This window comes from Carassius gibelio, chromosome A6, assembly GCF_023724105.1.
Source record: "Carassius gibelio isolate Cgi1373 ecotype wild population from Czech Republic chromosome A6, carGib1.2-hapl.c, whole genome shotgun sequence".
Lineage (NCBI taxonomy): Eukaryota > Metazoa > Chordata > Actinopteri > Cypriniformes > Cyprinidae > Carassius > Carassius gibelio.
In genome coordinates, this window is record NC_068376.1 from 2,353,550 (window position 1) to 2,372,553 (window position 19,004).

At 39.0% G+C, this 19,004-nt stretch overlaps 1 protein-coding gene across 2 annotated transcripts; it reads right to left on the reverse strand.

Moving 5' to 3' along the window:
- Positions 1–1,375: 1,375 nt before the first annotated feature.
- On the reverse strand, positions 1,376–18,741 carry LOC128015252 (lysine-specific demethylase 4A). 2 transcript variants are annotated; one of them, XM_052598933.1, is made up of 22 exons: positions 18,607–18,741; positions 17,016–17,175; positions 16,761–16,936; positions 15,953–16,067; positions 15,626–15,819; positions 15,111–15,160; positions 14,917–15,020; positions 14,694–14,831; positions 14,186–14,595; positions 13,786–13,961; positions 12,186–13,705; positions 10,753–10,843; positions 9,595–9,776; positions 9,293–9,488; positions 8,527–8,603; positions 8,159–8,214; positions 6,838–6,946; positions 6,361–6,549; positions 4,311–4,481; positions 3,799–3,918; positions 3,632–3,724; positions 1,376–2,830 (listed from the first exon to the last, which is right to left on the reverse strand). In XM_052598933.1, the coding sequence occupies exons 2-22, from the start codon at positions 17,160–17,162 to the stop codon at positions 2,693–2,695; spliced, it is 4,452 nt and encodes a 1,483-aa protein (XP_052454893.1). In that variant the 5' UTR covers positions 17,163–17,175; positions 18,607–18,741; the 3' UTR covers positions 1,376–2,692. The 2 variants fall into 2 exon arrangements, with proteins under 2 accessions (XP_052454893.1, XP_052454892.1); XM_052598932.1 differs by having other exon boundaries at positions 13,786–13,964.
- Positions 18,742–19,004: the final 263 nt, after the last annotated feature.

The following is a 19,004-nucleotide window of genomic DNA, read 5'->3' on the forward strand; positions in this document are numbered from 1 at the left end:
ACATTTCTTGGTTTTGCTTCAGAAACAGCATTTTTGATATCACCCCACAAGTTCTCAATTGGATTAAGGTCTGGAGATTGGGCTGGCCACTCCATAACATTAATTTTGTTGGTTTGGAACCAAGACTTTGCCCGTTTACTAGTGTGTTTTGGGTCATTGTCTTGTTGAAACAACCATTTCAAGGGCATGTCCTCTTCAGCATAGGGCAACATGACCTCTTCAAGTATTTTAACAAATGCAAACTGATCCATGATCCCTGGTATGCGATAAATAGGCCCAACACCATAGTAGGAGAAACATGCCCATATCATGATGCTTGCACTTCCATGCTTCACTGTCTTCACTGTGTACTGTGGCTTGAATTCAGAGTTTGGGGGTCGTCTCACAAACTGCCTGTGGCCCTTGGACCCAAAAAGAACAATTTTACTCTCATCAGTCCACAAAATGTTCCTCCATTTCTCTTTAGGCCAGTTGATGTGTTCTTTGGCAAATTGTAACCTCTTCTGCACATGCCTTTTTTTTAACAGAGGGACTTTGCGGGGGATTCTTGAAAATAGATTAGCTTCACACAGACGTCTTCTAACTGTCACAGTACTTACAGGTAACTCCAGACTGTCTTTGATCATCCTGGAGGTGATCATTGGCTGAGCCTTTGCCATTCTGGTTATTCTTCTATCCATTTTGATGGTTGTCTTCCGTTTTCTTCCACGTCTCTCTGGTTTTGCTCTCCATTTTAAGGCATTGGAGATCATTTTAGCTGAACAGCCTATCATTTTTTGCACCTCTTTATAGGTTTTCCCCTCTCTAATCAACTTTTTAATCAAAGTACGCTGTTCTTCTGAACAATGTCTTGAACGACCCATTTTCCTCAGCTTTCAAATGCATGTTCAACAAGTGTTGGCTTCATCCTTAAATAGGGGCCACCTGATTCACACCTGTTTCTTCACAAAATTGATGACCTCAGTGATTGAATGCCACACTGCTATTTTTTTGAACACACCCCTTTCAACTAATTCAACTAATTGCCCAATTGCACAGCCTTAAGAGCGTGCATATCATGAATGCTGGGTCTCATTTGTTTTCTGAGAATCTACTGAACCTACTGGTAACTTGTTTGCCACGTAGCAATAAAAAAATATACAAAAAACCTTGATTATTCTGGTTAGTCACATTGTACTGCTATTATTTTGAACAATACTGTATATTCCATGGTGCTGACTATGGTATGCTGGTGGTAACCACAATATTGCTCTGACATATTTACAGAGAAATAAAATGCAATACATTATTAAATCAGTAAATCTTGTGTCTGTTGTTTAACGCAGAAAATGTTCAATGTGAATGGAAAAAAAGACACTCCAGTGTAAGAAACATGTCAGCTCACATCTTTTACTGATGCACATTAATGATTTTTACAAAATACATGTATGGAAGTCCTAGAGCCTCTGCATTCAGAAGTGCAGTGAGAACGAGGCTCATGTTTGAAAGCAACACGAGAGGCAGAAGAAACGTGCCGAAAGCTCAAGATTTCTTAAATTAACTACATACAACTCTATCTCACAGTATATGAACATTAAACATGTATTATAAAACAAAGCAATAAAATAGGCTTCTTGATAGAAAAAAATCTTTTATATTTTTCTTTTTTTATAGTGAAGATTAGCCCTATCTATCTATCTTTCGAACAACTGAAGGACTACAGCAACCTTCCTTTCTGCAAATCCTGTCAGCTAGACAGTCCTAACAACATCCTCCTCAGCTTTCATGAATGCATTTCGGTCTCTAGAGCTTGGCTACTGCAAGGACAAAGATGACAGTTCATAAAAGTACAGCTGAGAAGTGCAAAAATAGCTTATTAAAACCGTAGGGGCTTCTGATAAAATGTGGACAGCAGTAAGAAGCTACATTAATAGAAACGTCTGAATGAAAGTGTATTGAACCAGAGTACAAGGCAGGGCTTGAACAGCTGTGAAACATGCAATATGTGAAAGATCCTTGGCATTTCAGTATCTACGCAGTCCTCTTTACAAAACCAGAACACACCTATCCGTGTCAGACTTCAACAGCACTGGAACTCATACTGCAAAATCGACTTTTGTAAAGCACCAGTAATAAATAGGCTTGTAAAAAAAATGACTCTAAGACACACTGAATTCATTATGTTCCAAATAATGTACAATATTCAGGATCTCAACTGCACAATTTATGACAGTGTAGATCTTAAAAAAGGAGATCTGCATGCATAAAATGGCAATGGCACCTCCGTTCTGTAAAATACGGGTAAAAACAGCACCCTCAATTAAGTCAAATAAATTAATGCAATTTGATAAAAGTAGATTTTATGAAATGGAGATTACAAATATGCTGTATCAAACGAAAGTAATTTGGAGTGACTCCATGAACCTGCTGTTCATGCTGATGTGTTTCTAGAGTGTTTGTGGCACAGTTTCACAGCGCTGAGGTTAAAAGGGTGTCACATCCAATGACAAAGCTGCATTCTCTGATAAAGACACTGTGAAACACCCTGCCTCGACTCCAGACCCATATATCAGAATAGATGGTCGACTGAGGAGTGGTCAAACCCATCCAGGCGTCCGACCCCTGTGAACTGAACACTACTGACATTGGCAGGGTGTGCTGGAGACGCTGGATGAGCGCTGGTGGTTTCGGGTGAAGGCTGGGTCATCGAGGGCTACTCCATGATGGCTCGGTAGATGACGGGTTCGATGTAGTCGCCTCTGTACCTGGAGTTGATCACTCTCTGTCTCTTGCTCTCCTGAACCTTCTTCTCTCCAAACATGCCATCAAAACGCATGTCCGATGCCTTCGACTAAATCACACACATGCAAAACACACACACACAGAGTGCATTAGTCCTCACCCACTTTCTCCAGAAGTATTTTTTTCCATTCATTTTTCCTACAGGGACTTTAAAAAAAAGTAATTATTAAAATGCCCCTATTACGTCATGTGGACCAGCTGGTTCCACTGAATCACAACCAGTAAGTATGATTATTAATAGATGTTTTTTATATTTTCTCTCAAGCGCTCAAATTATGGAACTATGGCGTGGAAAGGAGGAGTTTAGAAAATCTAAGAACTGCTTCAAACGAATCGTGTGAGAATTATTGGAAAATGAAGTGATATTAAATGCATATTTGAGAAAACTAAAGCATTTTTTTAACCTTGCATGCATGTAAACCTATTGTAGGAGACTCCCAAAACAATATTAGGAACCATAAAAATGGCATAATAAAGGCACTTTAAAGAACTATAAACCATAAACCAAACCAATTAGTAGTGAGGTGATTTACAACATTACAAACTCTGTTTTTTGAAGCAAAAAACTGCTTATTGGCTATAATGAGGTAGAAAACTACAATTCCAAATGAAATGATCAAATTAAAAATAATCAATTAATTTAAAATCGTTGATCATCTCTATAGAAACAACAGTTTTTTGCAAAATATGGATTTAAACTGTATGTGTATAAAGTATTTTATTTGGTCACCTTGCAATAATGTGGACTGATGGCCACTGACATCTGACAAACTTAACAGATATGGAATACTGTTGTCACATAATTTTATTTTATTTTTTTAATCTTTGTATTTTTAACATCTGAGCTCACCAGACGAGATTTGACTCTCTTGGGCAGCTCCTCGTCTAGTGTGTAGACGTCATCTCTCTTAGCAGTCAGCTGCGATCCATCCTCAAACTCCACCTGAAGAGAAGCAGTGGTTTACTAAACGGCTAAACGCAGACTGAACCGCTGGAACTCTTCTCTTAGACATTTACCTGGTACATCTGAATGACACGAGATGCCACGAACTTAGCTCCATAGACAAGACCGTCCGTCCATCTGACCTGAACCACTTCCCCCTGCGGCGGCGGACCCAGCTGAGCACAGTCTCGGTTCTACACCAAACCACACAAATATTAAATATACAGTATTTAGGAGCCAATAATAACTAGACAGTCATGCACTGCCGTTCAAAAGTTTTTGTAAAAAGAAATGAATACATTTATTCATCAAGAGTGCCAGTAATGACATTTATAATGTAACAAAAGATTTCGGTTTCAAATAAATGCTGTTCTTTTGAACTTTCTATTAATCAAAGAATCCTGAAAATAAAAAAAAGTGTGCCCGTTTCTACAAAAATATGAAGCTTCATTTCGTTCCCAAAATTCCCTGATACTTCTAGGTTTTCCATGCCATTGACAATTAGATAATTTACTTAAAACTGTAGTTAAATGCACTTTTTCTATGTTAAATTGCTGTAGAGAATAGATCGAATTTCATGTCTTACCACAATGTCTTCTGGGAAAAGGTTATCACTGAAGGAGCCATCGTCAAAGTTGACCTCATAAAATGTGGCTTTTGTCAGCTGTATGACTTCACACTGGTAGTAGCGTCCATTTTTGTGTTTGCATATGACCTTCTGACCCACGCCCAGCTCTCTCATGGCTGCTTTATTACGCTACAGTGGAGAAAGAGAGAGCACTGGTCACAGCAGCAACACAAATGATGCTAGATGTTTTTTTACAATGGGGCTGCATGATAAATGTTAAAGTTAGTCAAATTATTTTTCTCCAAAAATGGTCATGATTATCATTTTTACATTTACTGTATTACACTTTATTCAAATGGACACCGTTCTAAACACATTATTGTTTAATCATGGTTTGGAGAAATAAAATGCCATTCATATGCTGTTCTATTTGAACACTTAAAAATGCATGAAAAAGGAAACAGGAAGAGACTATTGGGCAACTTGTACAGCCATCTGCAGCAGTCAAATCTCACTTTACTGAAGTGTGTGTTACAGTGCACAATCTTAGTGTTTCAGAGTCTCAAAACTGCTCTTAAGGCCATTTCCTGAAGATCTTGTCTCCATCTTGACTGCATTTGTACTCGGTCTTGTCTTGGTCTAAATGGTCTGGGGATTTTATTTCAAGACCACAAGTGTGGAGATATCAGTAAATTGCTGTTACATCGTCTGATTTATTTGTTAACATCTTTAATATGTTGAAGTAAAACTTCCTGCTTTAAATGCAATCAATAATTTATTTCTAATTGTATTTCTTTTCTATACTGCTGAGCTCAGTCAGAATTCAATGAGGAATTGTGTCAAAAAATCACGATATGATTGCAAAAAAGTATGACATCATTTTTATATTATAACATACAATTAAGCACCATCACAAACGCAAGAGAGCTGTTTTCATGAATATGTGCAAGATTGCAAAACAAAATTTTATACAAACGTTAAACAAGAAGCATTAAGTGAATATTTTAGATGCAATTATTTTATTGTTTGCTATTTCGGCAACAAAAATAGTTCCAAAGTCCAGCAATTAACTCTTGCGTTTCCGAGCAACACACAGCAGCGATTCACTACTGAATGAATCCGCTGCTTTGAATGAATCGATTGAATAAATGATTCTGTGAATTACACATTAAGTGATTTGCTACGAACTAGTGTTGTCACAGTTCTCTGTAACAATTTCAGTACCAAAGCAAAATACAAAAACATGCTAATTAAAAAATGTTTTTATCCAAATTGTGTGCATATTTAATTTTAAAGGGCTTTTGAATTTTAAAGCCAATAATAACAACTGTTAGCTGAAGAAGAAAAAAAATCCCAGAACTGATTTTCTGACTAATTTGAGACAAACAAACAAAATATATTAACACTTTTGTAAATTCTCTAAAATGCATATTTTAGATTCACAATTCATTTAAAAGCCTTTTTTTAAATATCATCATGTCCTCCTGTTTTTTTACACTAACAAAAGTTATAGGAGCATTACATAGTTAATAAAGAAACGTAATTCTAATGCTCATTATATTGTTCATTATATAATGCTCATTATACCGCGCTAATGCTAACGATTAACTACTTTAATAACAGCGTTCATTTAAATCCGACATTCTATTCTCTGCCAGCAGGAGGCGCTTGTAGAACAGGAGAGATAGAGGTTTCCCTGGTAATTTTACCGAATTATTACCAAATAAGTGCGCTCACAAATGCTGCTCAGGCATTACAGACCAGATGAAATGAAAATGACATCCATCATTTTCAGAAGACCGTTGGCTCCTTCAGAAATACAGGGATATAAAAACACCTGCACCGGGTTTCGACTGACTCGCGCAGTGCTAATGTTTATTCAACAAAGTAATGGGCTTTTGTAAAAATCTATTTGTGGTGGTCAGTTTTGATTATTGTAGTGGGTCGCCACAAATAAATCAATGTATGGGAAACACAATGAAACTTCCCTGCTTCAAGTCTTTCATTTGATCTGGGTGTCGGTGTGTTTTTTTAGGGGGTTTTGACTAACTATTTCAAAGTGCAATACCTCTGATTGTACAGGCCCTTTGTGGCGGCAACAGGTGACATAGACGACGAAGGGCCAATCGTCTGGGTGCATGATGACGCCGGCGGCCTGTGCGCAGGTCGGGTGATATGAGGTGGGACACCGACCGTGAGAACACTGCACACAACACCCCAACGTTTTCTTCATTCGCCGTTTGCAGTAGTAGCATTTCTGTAAGCACATTCAAGAGGGATCAGTTCACAGGAAGTTAACTCAGAGGAAGCGGGACCGGAGAAAAGGGCCCCAAGTGTAGATATAAATAACACCAAGTCAGCACTTTCAGTAAAATTCAACATCCTGAAGTTAGAATTAGCAGCAAACCGAGTCGTTCTCTTGCACCAACGATGTCTGGTATAATTTAAGACACATCCAGCTGTTGATTCATGGAGGTTTGGGGTGGAGCCACATCTCAGAGAAGTGAAACGTCTGCACAGTTTGCACCCTGCAACAGAAACTCACCAGCTTGAATCTCTGTAAGGGAATGCCGCTGAGATCCACGGGTGATCGTTCAGCGATGTTCACAAAGCGAGCCTCCTGCACTGCCACCGCACACAGGACATGAACCCATCTGCACATGGAGACACATGTTAGGAACCTGGGATGATGATTTGTTGAATATGCACAACATTAACCAATCATTATATATATATATATATATATATATATATATATATATATATATATATATATATATATATATATATATATATATATATATATATATATATAATTTAATTTTTTTTACTATGGGACACTATTATCATGAAAACTAAATACATTTTCTTTCTGAATTACTGTAATTTGTTGTTGTACCTTTGAGTCTTTTTGTAATTCTCAATAGGGGCTTTTGCGCTCGAGGGACATTTCATAGTTCCTATAATTACTGACGGAAATATCTGCTTTTTGACGTGTTCGCATAGCAGGAACCGGGAATGATTTTAGTTACAGAAACACCTTTCAGGGGGACTATTTTAGTGCTTACTTGAGAGCAGGGTCTAACCCAACACAACAGGAACTACCAGTGACATAAATGTAAGGTGAATGCATTCTGTATAAAACACCTCCGCCTGCCATTTACATTAATTTACTCTACAAACATGGAAAACAGTGATAGATGGAGTACTTCTACATCCTCCACTTGATGACCTTGCTAAATACAGCACTTTTTTCATTGCAAATGCAACCAAGAAAATGGCCCCTAGGGGGAAATGTTGTTCTCAGGGGACCACCGTGGTTCCTTTAACTACCCAGTGTGAAAGCCCCTAATTATTCCCTGTGATCTTCTACTGTGAATTACTCAAATACAGGCTGTTTGTACTCCAGTAATAAAAATTACTGTAAAAAAATTACAACCCCATTTCGTTGCTTGTACCACTGTGTACATACAATGACAATAAAGATTCAGTTCAATTCTAAATGTTTTATAATGAATGATACATTATAGTACAAATTATATATAATTTATTATAACTATTATAAACAGTCATGAATAATTATGTCAACATGGAAGGAAAAAAAAAAGATTATAGGCATCACTTCCTTTAAATTCCTAAATTAAATTCCTTTAAATTTAATATCCCATTTCTTTATTTTGATTGTGAAATGAATATGATCTCAAACCAGAATTGTGTAATAAATGAGGTTATTGTTTATCTGAAGCACACAATATCCACATAAGCTCACTTCTAACAATTCAAGATCAGGATAACTTCTTGTTCAGGGGTCAGTGTGGTTCATGGTTTTTCACTTCTGCCTTCTAGTGGACTTCCATTTTACTTACTTGCCATTATTGGCTCTGTGCAATGCTCCACCTCTCAACGAACACAGACAGCAACTCTGCCAAGAATCACAGATTCAAGCATCATCAGTTAACAATTCATCCCACTACGTCATTTAATGGAGAGGTGAAAGACTAGCATATAATTATGTTTAATCCAGGTGCACAGTAGCCCGAAAATTATTTGGACACTTAAGCCAGACTTAAAACAGCAACAAGAAACATTCATAAATATTAAAGGAAAACACACTGATAACGCAAAACATTAAAAAAAAATAGAGTAGGTTCACAGAATTTCTGGGTAAACTATTTTTTTTTTTAAGTGTCCTAATATTATTTAGGCCACTACATGTGAAGCTGTTTAGGTGTACCTCGGCGAGAGCGTTGGCTTTACAGCGAGCACATTTCCAGTCTTTGGAGACTCTTACTGGAGCCACACCGTAACAACCTAGAACAAACAGCACAAGTGAAACAGACTATTCAAATACACCTTTTTCTGCCACTGTATGTTGGAAACTATGAAGAGAATCTTTATCTGTCCTTTTTATCAAGAGTGCATCTTGGGATGCTCTTCAAACAGTAGTGAAGGAGTTCACAATTAATGCTAGGCACTTGTTCCATAACTGCATATTTTCTTATTAGGTAAACCCTCAATTAAGGAATCAAAATAGAAGATATTATATTCTAGTCAATGTTATAACCAGACAAACTACAAAACCGTTTGAGGTCAGTGAGATTTTTGAAAGTCTCACCATGGCTGCATTTACTTGATCAAAAATTCAATAAAATAAAATAAAATTGTAAAATATTATTACAATCTAAAATAACAGTTTCTATTTTAATATATTTTAAAATGTAATTTATTTCCGTGATGCAAAGCTGAATTTCCAGCATCATTGCTCCAGTCTTCAGAGTGAAACGATAAATCTTGTGTAACATTCTAAAAGTCTTTATTGTCACTTTTTTTTTGCATACTTGCTGAATAAAAGAATTATTTTCTTTAAAAAAACAAGTAAAAAAAGAAACAAACTTAATGACTCCAAACTGACTCCCTTTTTGATCAGGCACCACAAACAGTTACTCGATGAGGAAACGAACCAGTACTGTGATAGTTAGGGTTGTCAGCTCAGTACTCACTAGTGTGCACACGGACACTGCACAGGGAGCAGCTGACGAGCAGACTGGTGCCGTCCTCCTCCAGGTGAGGTGTGGACGGCTGGACGTCTGCGCTGTCCTCGGTGGTGGTGGTGAAACATCTCTCTGGAATCAGAGGCTTGGTCCTCATCTGACCGCCGGGGAGCACCACGGTCGGCTCGCTCTCGCCCCCTTCAGACTGAACACAAACACATAAACAGGAAACCACAGGAAGTGTCAGACATTTGATATACTCCAGTGACAGGAAACAGATAAACACAGATCCTTGAAACAGGCCGGCTTACCCGCTGATGTGCCTGGAAGAGCGCACACACAGCGCAGTATGGAGGCCGCAGACCCATCTCTCTGTTGTATTCTCTCTCTCTTTCTGGATTATACGGTCTATTCTGCCACAATTGGGCCAAAGGTCGTGCCCAGGCCTCACCGTCCAGCCCGTCCTCCTCGGACGCAGCCTGATCCTGCAGCTCTGCGCATGCACACACAATCCAACACATCATTCTTCATGCTAAAGATGCTTTTGCAATGTGATTTATGGTATATTTATGTGGTTATAATACTTTGTATTCCAGTTTAATTTGCAGTGGTAACTCTAAGTAAAGCATTCATATGGTCACTTTCTGAAGAGTCCAGGGCAGGACAGTCATTTTGCACAATGTGCAAACATTTGTCATTCTGTTCGGTTGTGCTAGTGTGCAGGAATTACACACTTCTGATGCATTTCAGACTACAATGAGTATAGTTTTATAGTAGCACTGGTTTTTAAACTGTACAAACTGTATTTTTATCGCCCTACCACACCCTACACCTAAACCTACTCCTCACAAGAAACTTTCTGCAATTTTTGATTTTACAAAAAACTACATTCTGTATGATTAAAAGCTTTTTTTCCTCATAGAGACCAAAAATGTCCCCACAAGGTCAAGGATTTTGGATACGGCCATCTTTGTAGGGATATTATGACCCCATAACACAGGGTATACCTGAACCACACATGACACACTCACACATGACACACACACACACATATATATATATATATATATATATATATATATATATATTTCATGGCAGTTATATACCAGGAGTTTGTGAAGTACTGGGATTTTAGTAAACATACGTAAGCAGTACATTGATCCTGGAAAGTGGTCCGTTACACTAATGACAGATCAAACATCAGTGTTAACTTAGCATTATTTATATACTTTTAATATAGATTTTAAATGATCATAATGTTTTATATAATTTCATTATTTCTTTTAATTTTAGTTAGATTTTTCTGTGCTTTCGTAATTTTTATTCATTTTTTTATATTTATATTTAGCTTTATTGGATTTATCTACTTAGCTTTTATTTTTGTTTCAGTTTTATTTCAATTACTGAAAATGATTTGTTACCATATTTTAATTCTTGTTAACAGTAACAACAGAGCCACACAATCTGACCTTCGTCACTGATGCTGTCCTTCATCAGAGGATGGTGCCTGGGGAGTCTGGGAAGTCTGTGCTGAGCTTCCACTGGGTGTTCATCTTCTTTCTGCAGGACAACAGAAACTCACACTCATTACACACAACCACACACTCGAGATCCTACAGGGTTTCCAAAACAAGAGCTCGCAAACCCCCTAATAATTTATGATGGAACTGCAGTGGCTTTGTGATGATGTAACAGAAATACCCAATTAAATCTGGAAAAAAAGAAAATGTGCATATAATCATGGATGAATTCAGAACATGTTTTTGTTCTGCAAATCTGCATCTCCTTCACTATCTACTCCCAATTACAGAGCTAAATGCATGAAAATGCATACTGTCACTGTTATTGTTGAGTATTTAAATGCAGTTATAGTCATTCTTGTCATCACTTTCCTATCCATGTAAACTAGCTCATTATATCATTATGTGGCCTTGAGTGATAAGCATCACGCTACGTCTACTCCTGGAAGCAGGAGGCACACAAACTATTAAGAGAGATGTTCATGCTCTTCATTAATTGGTGGCAGGAGTTATTCATCAGATGATGAAGTGTGCTGTAAGCGGGCATCTATCCAAACATGTGATGCAGTTGAGAGCAATTTCATCATTTTAAATAGCTGGGACTGTGTAGTGGAGTGATTAAGCATGAAGGAGTCTTCTGCATTCTCCACAATCTACAGCACAGGCATTCAAGAAGGAGAAATACATCTAGCGTTAATTTTGTGGATGTGTTTACATTGCTAACTGATTTGATCTATAAACTGCTGCAGGAAAGGAGTCCAAAAACCTTATGGTTCCATTGTCAATGGTTTTTTTTGGTTAAATGCCTGAAATAATGTCTGTGGTGATCTCAACCTCAAGATTTTTTCACGTTTTATTTTACAACATACAATGCACGAGTAACACCTCACTAATGTTTTTTTTTTTTTTTAAGTCTTTACTTGTCTTAAAAATATGGTTGCTAACAAGAGGCTAAATGGGACTACAGAGGCATTGAATGTCATTGTGCCAAACGAGTAAACTCAACTACTCACTAGTCGCTTTTAAAGACTAATCAGTGCACTTGCAATTTTATATATATATTTTTTTAAATAAAGACTTAAAGAGCTTAGTAATGGTAACTGAAGTTGAGTGATTGTGGTGTAGTTTGTTTATATCTTAATTTAGGATTTTTTAGGCAGTTCAAATTGATCAAAGTTGTGTCCATGTGTGAAGATTATCATGATGAACAAAATATGTAAGAATCAAACTGCTTACTTTCCAAAAACCAGTGGAAACACCCTATTAGCATTCTGTCAAGCAAACCAGGGTGATGCAAACTTAGAGGATGTTCTACAAAATAATGCCACTTCAGTGGAGCTCTATTAATTTAGTGAATAGTGAGTCAGACAGCACGTACACACCTTGCAGTCCTCTTGAGACTCGCTATCAGAGTCGCTGTCTTGGTCTCTCTCATGCTGAATGCGTGGCTCAAAATTGCTGTAATCTCCTTTAGCGTAGCTGTGGACGTGCAGGACCTCCGCGGGGCTCAGTGTTCTCTGGAAGATGTGCTGGACTGCAGGTGGACACACCTGGCTGCCGGTCACTGACGCAGAGCTACACTGCGACTCACCGAGATTAAGGTTGATGGTGCTGCTGCTGGGTTCAGTGATGACATCATGCATGTGGGCGGAGCTAATACTAGGTTTGTGGTCAGCACTGACGGTAATGTCGGTGGGTTCTGGTTGGACATCACAGCTGTGGGCGGAGCTAATGCTGGGTTCATGATCAGCACTGATATGGTCATCACTGGGTTCTGGTTGGACATCACAGCAGGGGGCGGAGCTAATGCTGGGTTCGTGATCAGCGCTGATGTTGTCGTCGCTGGCATCTGGTTGGACATCACAGCTGTGGGTGGAGCTAATGCTAGGTTCGTGTTCAGCACTGACGGTAATGTCGGTGGGTTCTGGTTGGACATCACAGCTGTGGGCGGAGCTAATGCTGGTTTCGTGTTCAGCACTGATGTTGTCATCGCTGGGATCTGGTTGGACATCACAGCTGTGGGCGGAGCTAATGCTAGTTTGGTGTTCAGCACTGATGTTGTCATCGCTGGGATCTGGTTGGACATCACAGCTGTGGGCGGAGCTAATGCTAGGTTCGTGTTCAGCAATGACGGTAATGTCAGAGGGTTCAGGTTGAACATCAAAGCTGTCGGTGGAGCTAATGCTGGTTTCGTGATCAGCGCTGACCCTGATGTCACTGGGTTCTGTGTTGACATCACAGCTGTGGGTGGAGTTAACATTGGGTTTGTGTTTAGGGCTGAGGGTCATGTTGCTGAGTTTTGGTCGGGCATCACAGGTGTGGGTGGAGTTAATGGCGGGTTCGTGTTTATGGCTGAACGTGATGTCGCTGGGCTCTGGTTGGCCATCATAGGTGTGGGAGGAGTTACTGCCTGGCTCACTTGGACTATGAATGATGGTATTTATCGTGCTGTCGCTAGGTTCTGCAGACACATCACAGATCTGGGCGGAATTAATGCCATGTAGAGAGGAGATACTGCTGATTACGGATATGAGAGGTGTGATGTCAGTGGAACACGAATGGGATGTGACTTCACTCTGCTGGGCATCAGTGAGGTCACCGTTTTGATTGATGTCAACAGTCTTGCTTTGGACATCACAGCTTTGAGTGACACGCTCGGACTGAGAGGTGACATCACTGTTTGGAGCCTCATCATCAGCGATGCTGTTTGTGGATTCTGAGGATGAGGTGACGTCGCAGGGTTCAGAGGGAGGGACGATGTCTCTTTGCTGCATTGTGATGTCACTGCTGGAGGTGGGGTCTGATGGCGAGAGCTCCACCTCCATGCAGTGAGGGGCTTGATTCTCTTTCTGTTGTGGTGGGGGCATTTCTGTCCCCATCGTCTGCTCAGCTTGCACATCACCTGCAGAAATACACATTGGTTGTTTTAGCATTTTTATTACCGCATCACCCGTGTATAATTTGCTGTACACGAGGCTCCACCTGGTTCAGTGGAGATGGATTGTTCATTCTTGTCGTCTGTCTCAGTCTGGCTGAGTTTGGCTTTCTTCTTCTCAAATTCCTCCTCTTCTTCTAACTTCACTTGATTGTCGTCTTCTTTTGCTCCATCGTCAGGACTGGGTCTGAGCCGCTTCTGCCCCACATTCTGCTTTGGACTACTACTGTATGAAGAGAAGGGAAATCAGAAGACTAAAAACAAAAAACTAAACTTTCTATTGTGCTACATATAAACAATGAGGCACTTGAGGTCACATTGAGGTCCACACAATAAAGCACAGCATGAATGGTTCTGTACAAATACATTCACATAGCCACTAAAAAATACGCCATCAGTATCTCAGATGGAGGTCGTAAAACAGCCACGTATTTTCTTTTGACACACCTGTTGATCTGCTGTGAAGTGCCGCTCGGTTCTTCATCCCGAACAGGCTTCTTCTCCTCTACCTCCAGACCTCCTTTCTCTGCTTCTGCTTTCTCCTTCGCACCATCGGTTTCCCTTTTCAAAATATCAGATTTGTCCTCCTCTCCACCATCCGTGTTTGCGTTCAGCTCTTCTTCAGCCTCTGCTTCTCCTCTCTTCTCCTGTGTTTCTGCTTTGCTGCTATCACCGAGCTCTCCTGTCTCTTTCTCCGTCTTTCCATCTGTCAGGAACTCTGCTGCCTCTGGCGTGGGCTTTGAGTGGTCTATTGGTGCACTGTCCTTTCCTGCTTTCCAAAGTTTATAGCGTTCTGGCTGGAACTTGCGAACAAACACATCCATGGATATCTTCACCATGTCCTTCCGGCAGGAGCACTGAGAAAGAGACGCACATCAACAAACAAAAACATATCTGCAATAACATACTTTAACATACGTGTCCTAATGTAAAAGATGCATGTGAAATAACATACTAATGTTGCCAGCTTTCCGTAATCGATCCAGCGCTGTGTGGCGAAGTTGGTGGATTCTGCACAGTTGAAGCCATGGTTAAACCCAGCGTGATATCCAAAGGGGAAGGACACAATGAACTGGCCTGCTTCCTGTGTGACCTGACAAATCAAGCAGAAAGAAGTCAAATCATGAGATAAAATCAGCAATGACATAAGATAAGATGATAAAGATCAAGTAACTCACCTTCTCAAAGGGTATTCCATACTTCCTCAGAATTGACGGCGAAATTAATGTCATTTTGTGGCGCAGGAAAGCTTCACAACTTTGGGCACTTCCAGGAAAAAATCCTGCATGAATGAAAATGAAAAGAGTACGGAGTTAATGAGCTGCTGAAGAGGAGGAGCAATAAATGGGATGTTTTCAGAAGACTACTGTACCTTTAGCAAGACGCTCTAATCGCTTCCCATGTTCTGGAGGCACAATGTACCTGCAGAAGAGCCGATTTCAATTCAAGACCAAGTCATAATGCTTTTAAAATCTCTCTCGGACAGTATGAATATTACTAGGGTCAGTAAGCTCTTTTAAACTGAAAAAAAGTGTCATTTGCTCAACAAGGCTGCATTTATTTGATCAAAAATGCTATAAAAACTGTGTTATTGTAATATATAAAAAAAAATGATTTCTATTTTCAAATGTAATTTATTCCTGGGATCAAAGCTGAGTTTTCAGAATCATTACTCAGTGTCACATGATCCTTCAGAAAAAAAAAAAAAAAAACAATCTTAACTTCTGAAAGGTAGTGAATATCAACAAATGAGCTTTATAAATGAATCTGCCAAAAAGTCTCAACTGAGAATAACAAAATATACTATAAATAAACTAGAATAACAGCAAACATGTTGTCCAAAAACATGATTTATTACATTCCAATACATACAAGTTGTGACATTACCAGGATTTGGGCTCTCCAAAGTGAAGGTAGTTGATGCTGTAGAGATCCATGTCCTCTGTGTGCCAGGCGAACGTGCTTTTCCACATCCCGAAATAAAGATACGGAGTGTTGACTCCTTTGATTGTGATTCCACTCTCTCTCTCCACCATGTCTAAAATAGTGTTCAGACGGCCAATATTCCACTCCGTCACGTCCTGTATACAGTCAGAAACAGATTTATATTCACTGTATAACACAATAGTATTATCAAACTCGAAACAACACCTGTACCTGAAACATAATAGTGAATACAAAATATTTCATTAATAAAAAGGGCAGATTACTCACTGGATCATAGAGGGTTCCACTGACATCTGCCCCATATAGAGGTGGATTGAATGTTAAATTCTTCCAATATTTCCTCTCTAGTTCATCAAAATCAGCATATCTGGGATTACAGAACCTGCAGTCGAGTTAGACAACCATTTTATTAGGGATTTACTTTAATGAATCAAGATATTAAAACTTACACTACCATTCAAAAGTTTGGGGTTTGAACTAGCAAATTATTAGTTTCAAGGATGTTTTAAAATGATCAAATTATAATGTCACATACGTTTTCGAGTATAATGCTGTTCTTTTGAACTTTCTATTATTGAACAAAAAAAAGAAAAGAAAATTTTCACAAAAATATGAAGCAGCACAACTGTTTTCAACATTGATAATAATAATAAAAAATTCTTGAGCAGCAAATCATCATATTAGAATGATTTCTGAAGATCATGTGACACTGAAAACTGGAGGAATGATGCTGAAAATACAGCCGAACATCACAGGAATAAATTACATTTTACAATAGATTTAATTTGAAAGCACTTATTTTTAATTATAGTAATATTTCACAATATTAGCGTTTTTTCTGTATTTTTTGATCAAACAAATGCGGACCCCAAACTTCTGAATAGCAATGTAGTTACATCGACAAAAAAGAAAAAGTCACGACATTGGTGGAGAATGTTTTTATTATTTTAAAATAATTTGCATTGATTAATCCTGCATAATAGCAGCAGGAACATTTATTAAGAAGCTAATTATGGCTAATTCTTAGGGCATCAGGAGTGAACTGTATCTAATTATCTCAGCGTTTGCTGCTCACTTGTCTGTGTTGGCAGTTTTGCGAAACTCGCGGACGGTCATCGGCTTCTTCTGGATGTTGTACTGCGTGAAGAGACCTGATTGGCCAGTGACCACCTGTTGAATCGGTGCGGGAATCACCAGATCATCAATGTCATCGTACGTGCGCCGGGGCTTCCAGTCCTTTGGTGGCACCACCTGACAAACAATTACATCAGTGAGCCATGCAAACCTTCAATGATCAACAGCAACACCACAAAAAATCCTGTTCACTAACCTTAGCCATGCCGGCTCTGTGAGCCCCCTGCGACTCCATATATGCAATGTATCTGTTGAAGTCTTTGAACTCCTCTTTTGTGGGGTGAAAGGTCATGATCCTGGTGACAGGACTCTGGGAGCTTTGAGAGACTGAGTCCGAAGCCATTCTGCCACTTTGACTGTAAAAGAAACAGAAAGATGAAGATTTCAGCAACAAACACATAAACAAAACACAATACGCAACATATACTCATGCTTTTTTGAAAAACAACCACACCACAGCAACACAAACCAACACCAGGGATGCCGGGTTCTCATAACAAAACCCACCCAATTGCTACTCAAAACTTGCCCAATCACATTTCGAGAGGGATCACACTCCGGGGCTAAATATCATGTTATTGGGGTCGCTTAAAACCGCAGGCATGAAAATCAACCCACGACAATGGTGTTAAAGTAGCTTAATTCTGTGAGAAAACCTGGCACAAACCAGCACCACCAATTACATTTGTATTACTGGTAAGTGTCTTCTTACTCCAGACTAATAAACTCCACATGCAAACCACCATCACTATAACTACCTACCACTACTAGACAAGAGAAGTTACTAATAACACATTTTATACACATATGTAATTATGCTAATTTAAAGTGATCCAAAATATTTGCACAAGTAAAATATAAAGCAATTTGGGTTAAATTAAACATAAATATACACATAATAATTAATAAAATAATTATACATTTTTAATTATAAATATTTTAAAGATTATATATAAAAAGTACAGGAGTCATCAAAAGGACAGAAAAAAGTATACATATTAGGCATACAACTTGTGGGAGCAACTAAATACAAATAATTCCGGGAAAACAAAACAATAAAAGGATTGATAAGGCACATTAATATCGATTTAAGTAGAAAACAATAGTATAAAGTAACCTGTAATAGCTAACAACATGCTCATAGATTTTACTGACAGAAATAAACTTAATGAACTGTTTTAATCAAATCAACATTATACAGAAATACACTCGCTGCACTATTATATTCAAGCACACAGTATACAATAAAAACAGTAGATTAATTTCTGTTATAGTTATGAATGCTGAAGCACCTGTAAACTCAAACTAGCATGCTAGCTCACGCTAGCCTGACAAACACATCATATCTAAACCTTTAGAGTGTATCATGAGAAAGCATCATATCTATGAATGTGTCATGATCTCATTTTGAGGTTTTGCACAGGACCACTGAAAGTTTACGACACGAAATATCTAAACTCACTTCAAAAACAACAACAACAACAACACACACGACGGCTAAAGCCGCTCAAATGAACAAACTTAACGTTACTCCTGTCAAACACAAAACACAACGCGTCAGGTCGACACACACACAAACCAATACATCCACACAGTCTAATTAACGGTTTGTTGTAGTGTATAACTGTGTTATTACATGAATTATTGATCCGCTCCAAACTTTGACGAGCATGGTGGCTAACTACTGTAAACACCGACATCCACACACTAAAACACACATGAAATCACTCGACACGCATGAAAACCCGACCATGTGTGTCAGCAGAGCACCAGAGGAGTTAACTCACGGGTGTCGCGGGCTCAGCTGAGGGGTGTTGAGGGCGCAACTCAGAAAAACAGCGCAGAAAAAGACGATTACCGATCAGACATGTCCTCCATTAGAGTGCGACACGACTGCGCATGCGCACACACTGTTTACAAAGATGGAAGAAGGCGTTCCCTGATCAACTCAGTACACATGAACCTCATGGGGCCTTGTGGATATCATGGAAAATTCTAGGGGTGCTCCGATCACGATCGGCCGATCGTTAATGCGCATTTCGTCAGTAAAGCCGGTTTTCTAATCAGCGGTTAATTCCATCAGGTGCGTGATTTCACATAGAGCAGCTGTTACTACACAGAGCCGTTGTTAACTGAGAAGATGGGCCAATAAACGCTGAAAATTAACGTGATTTGCGCATCTTCT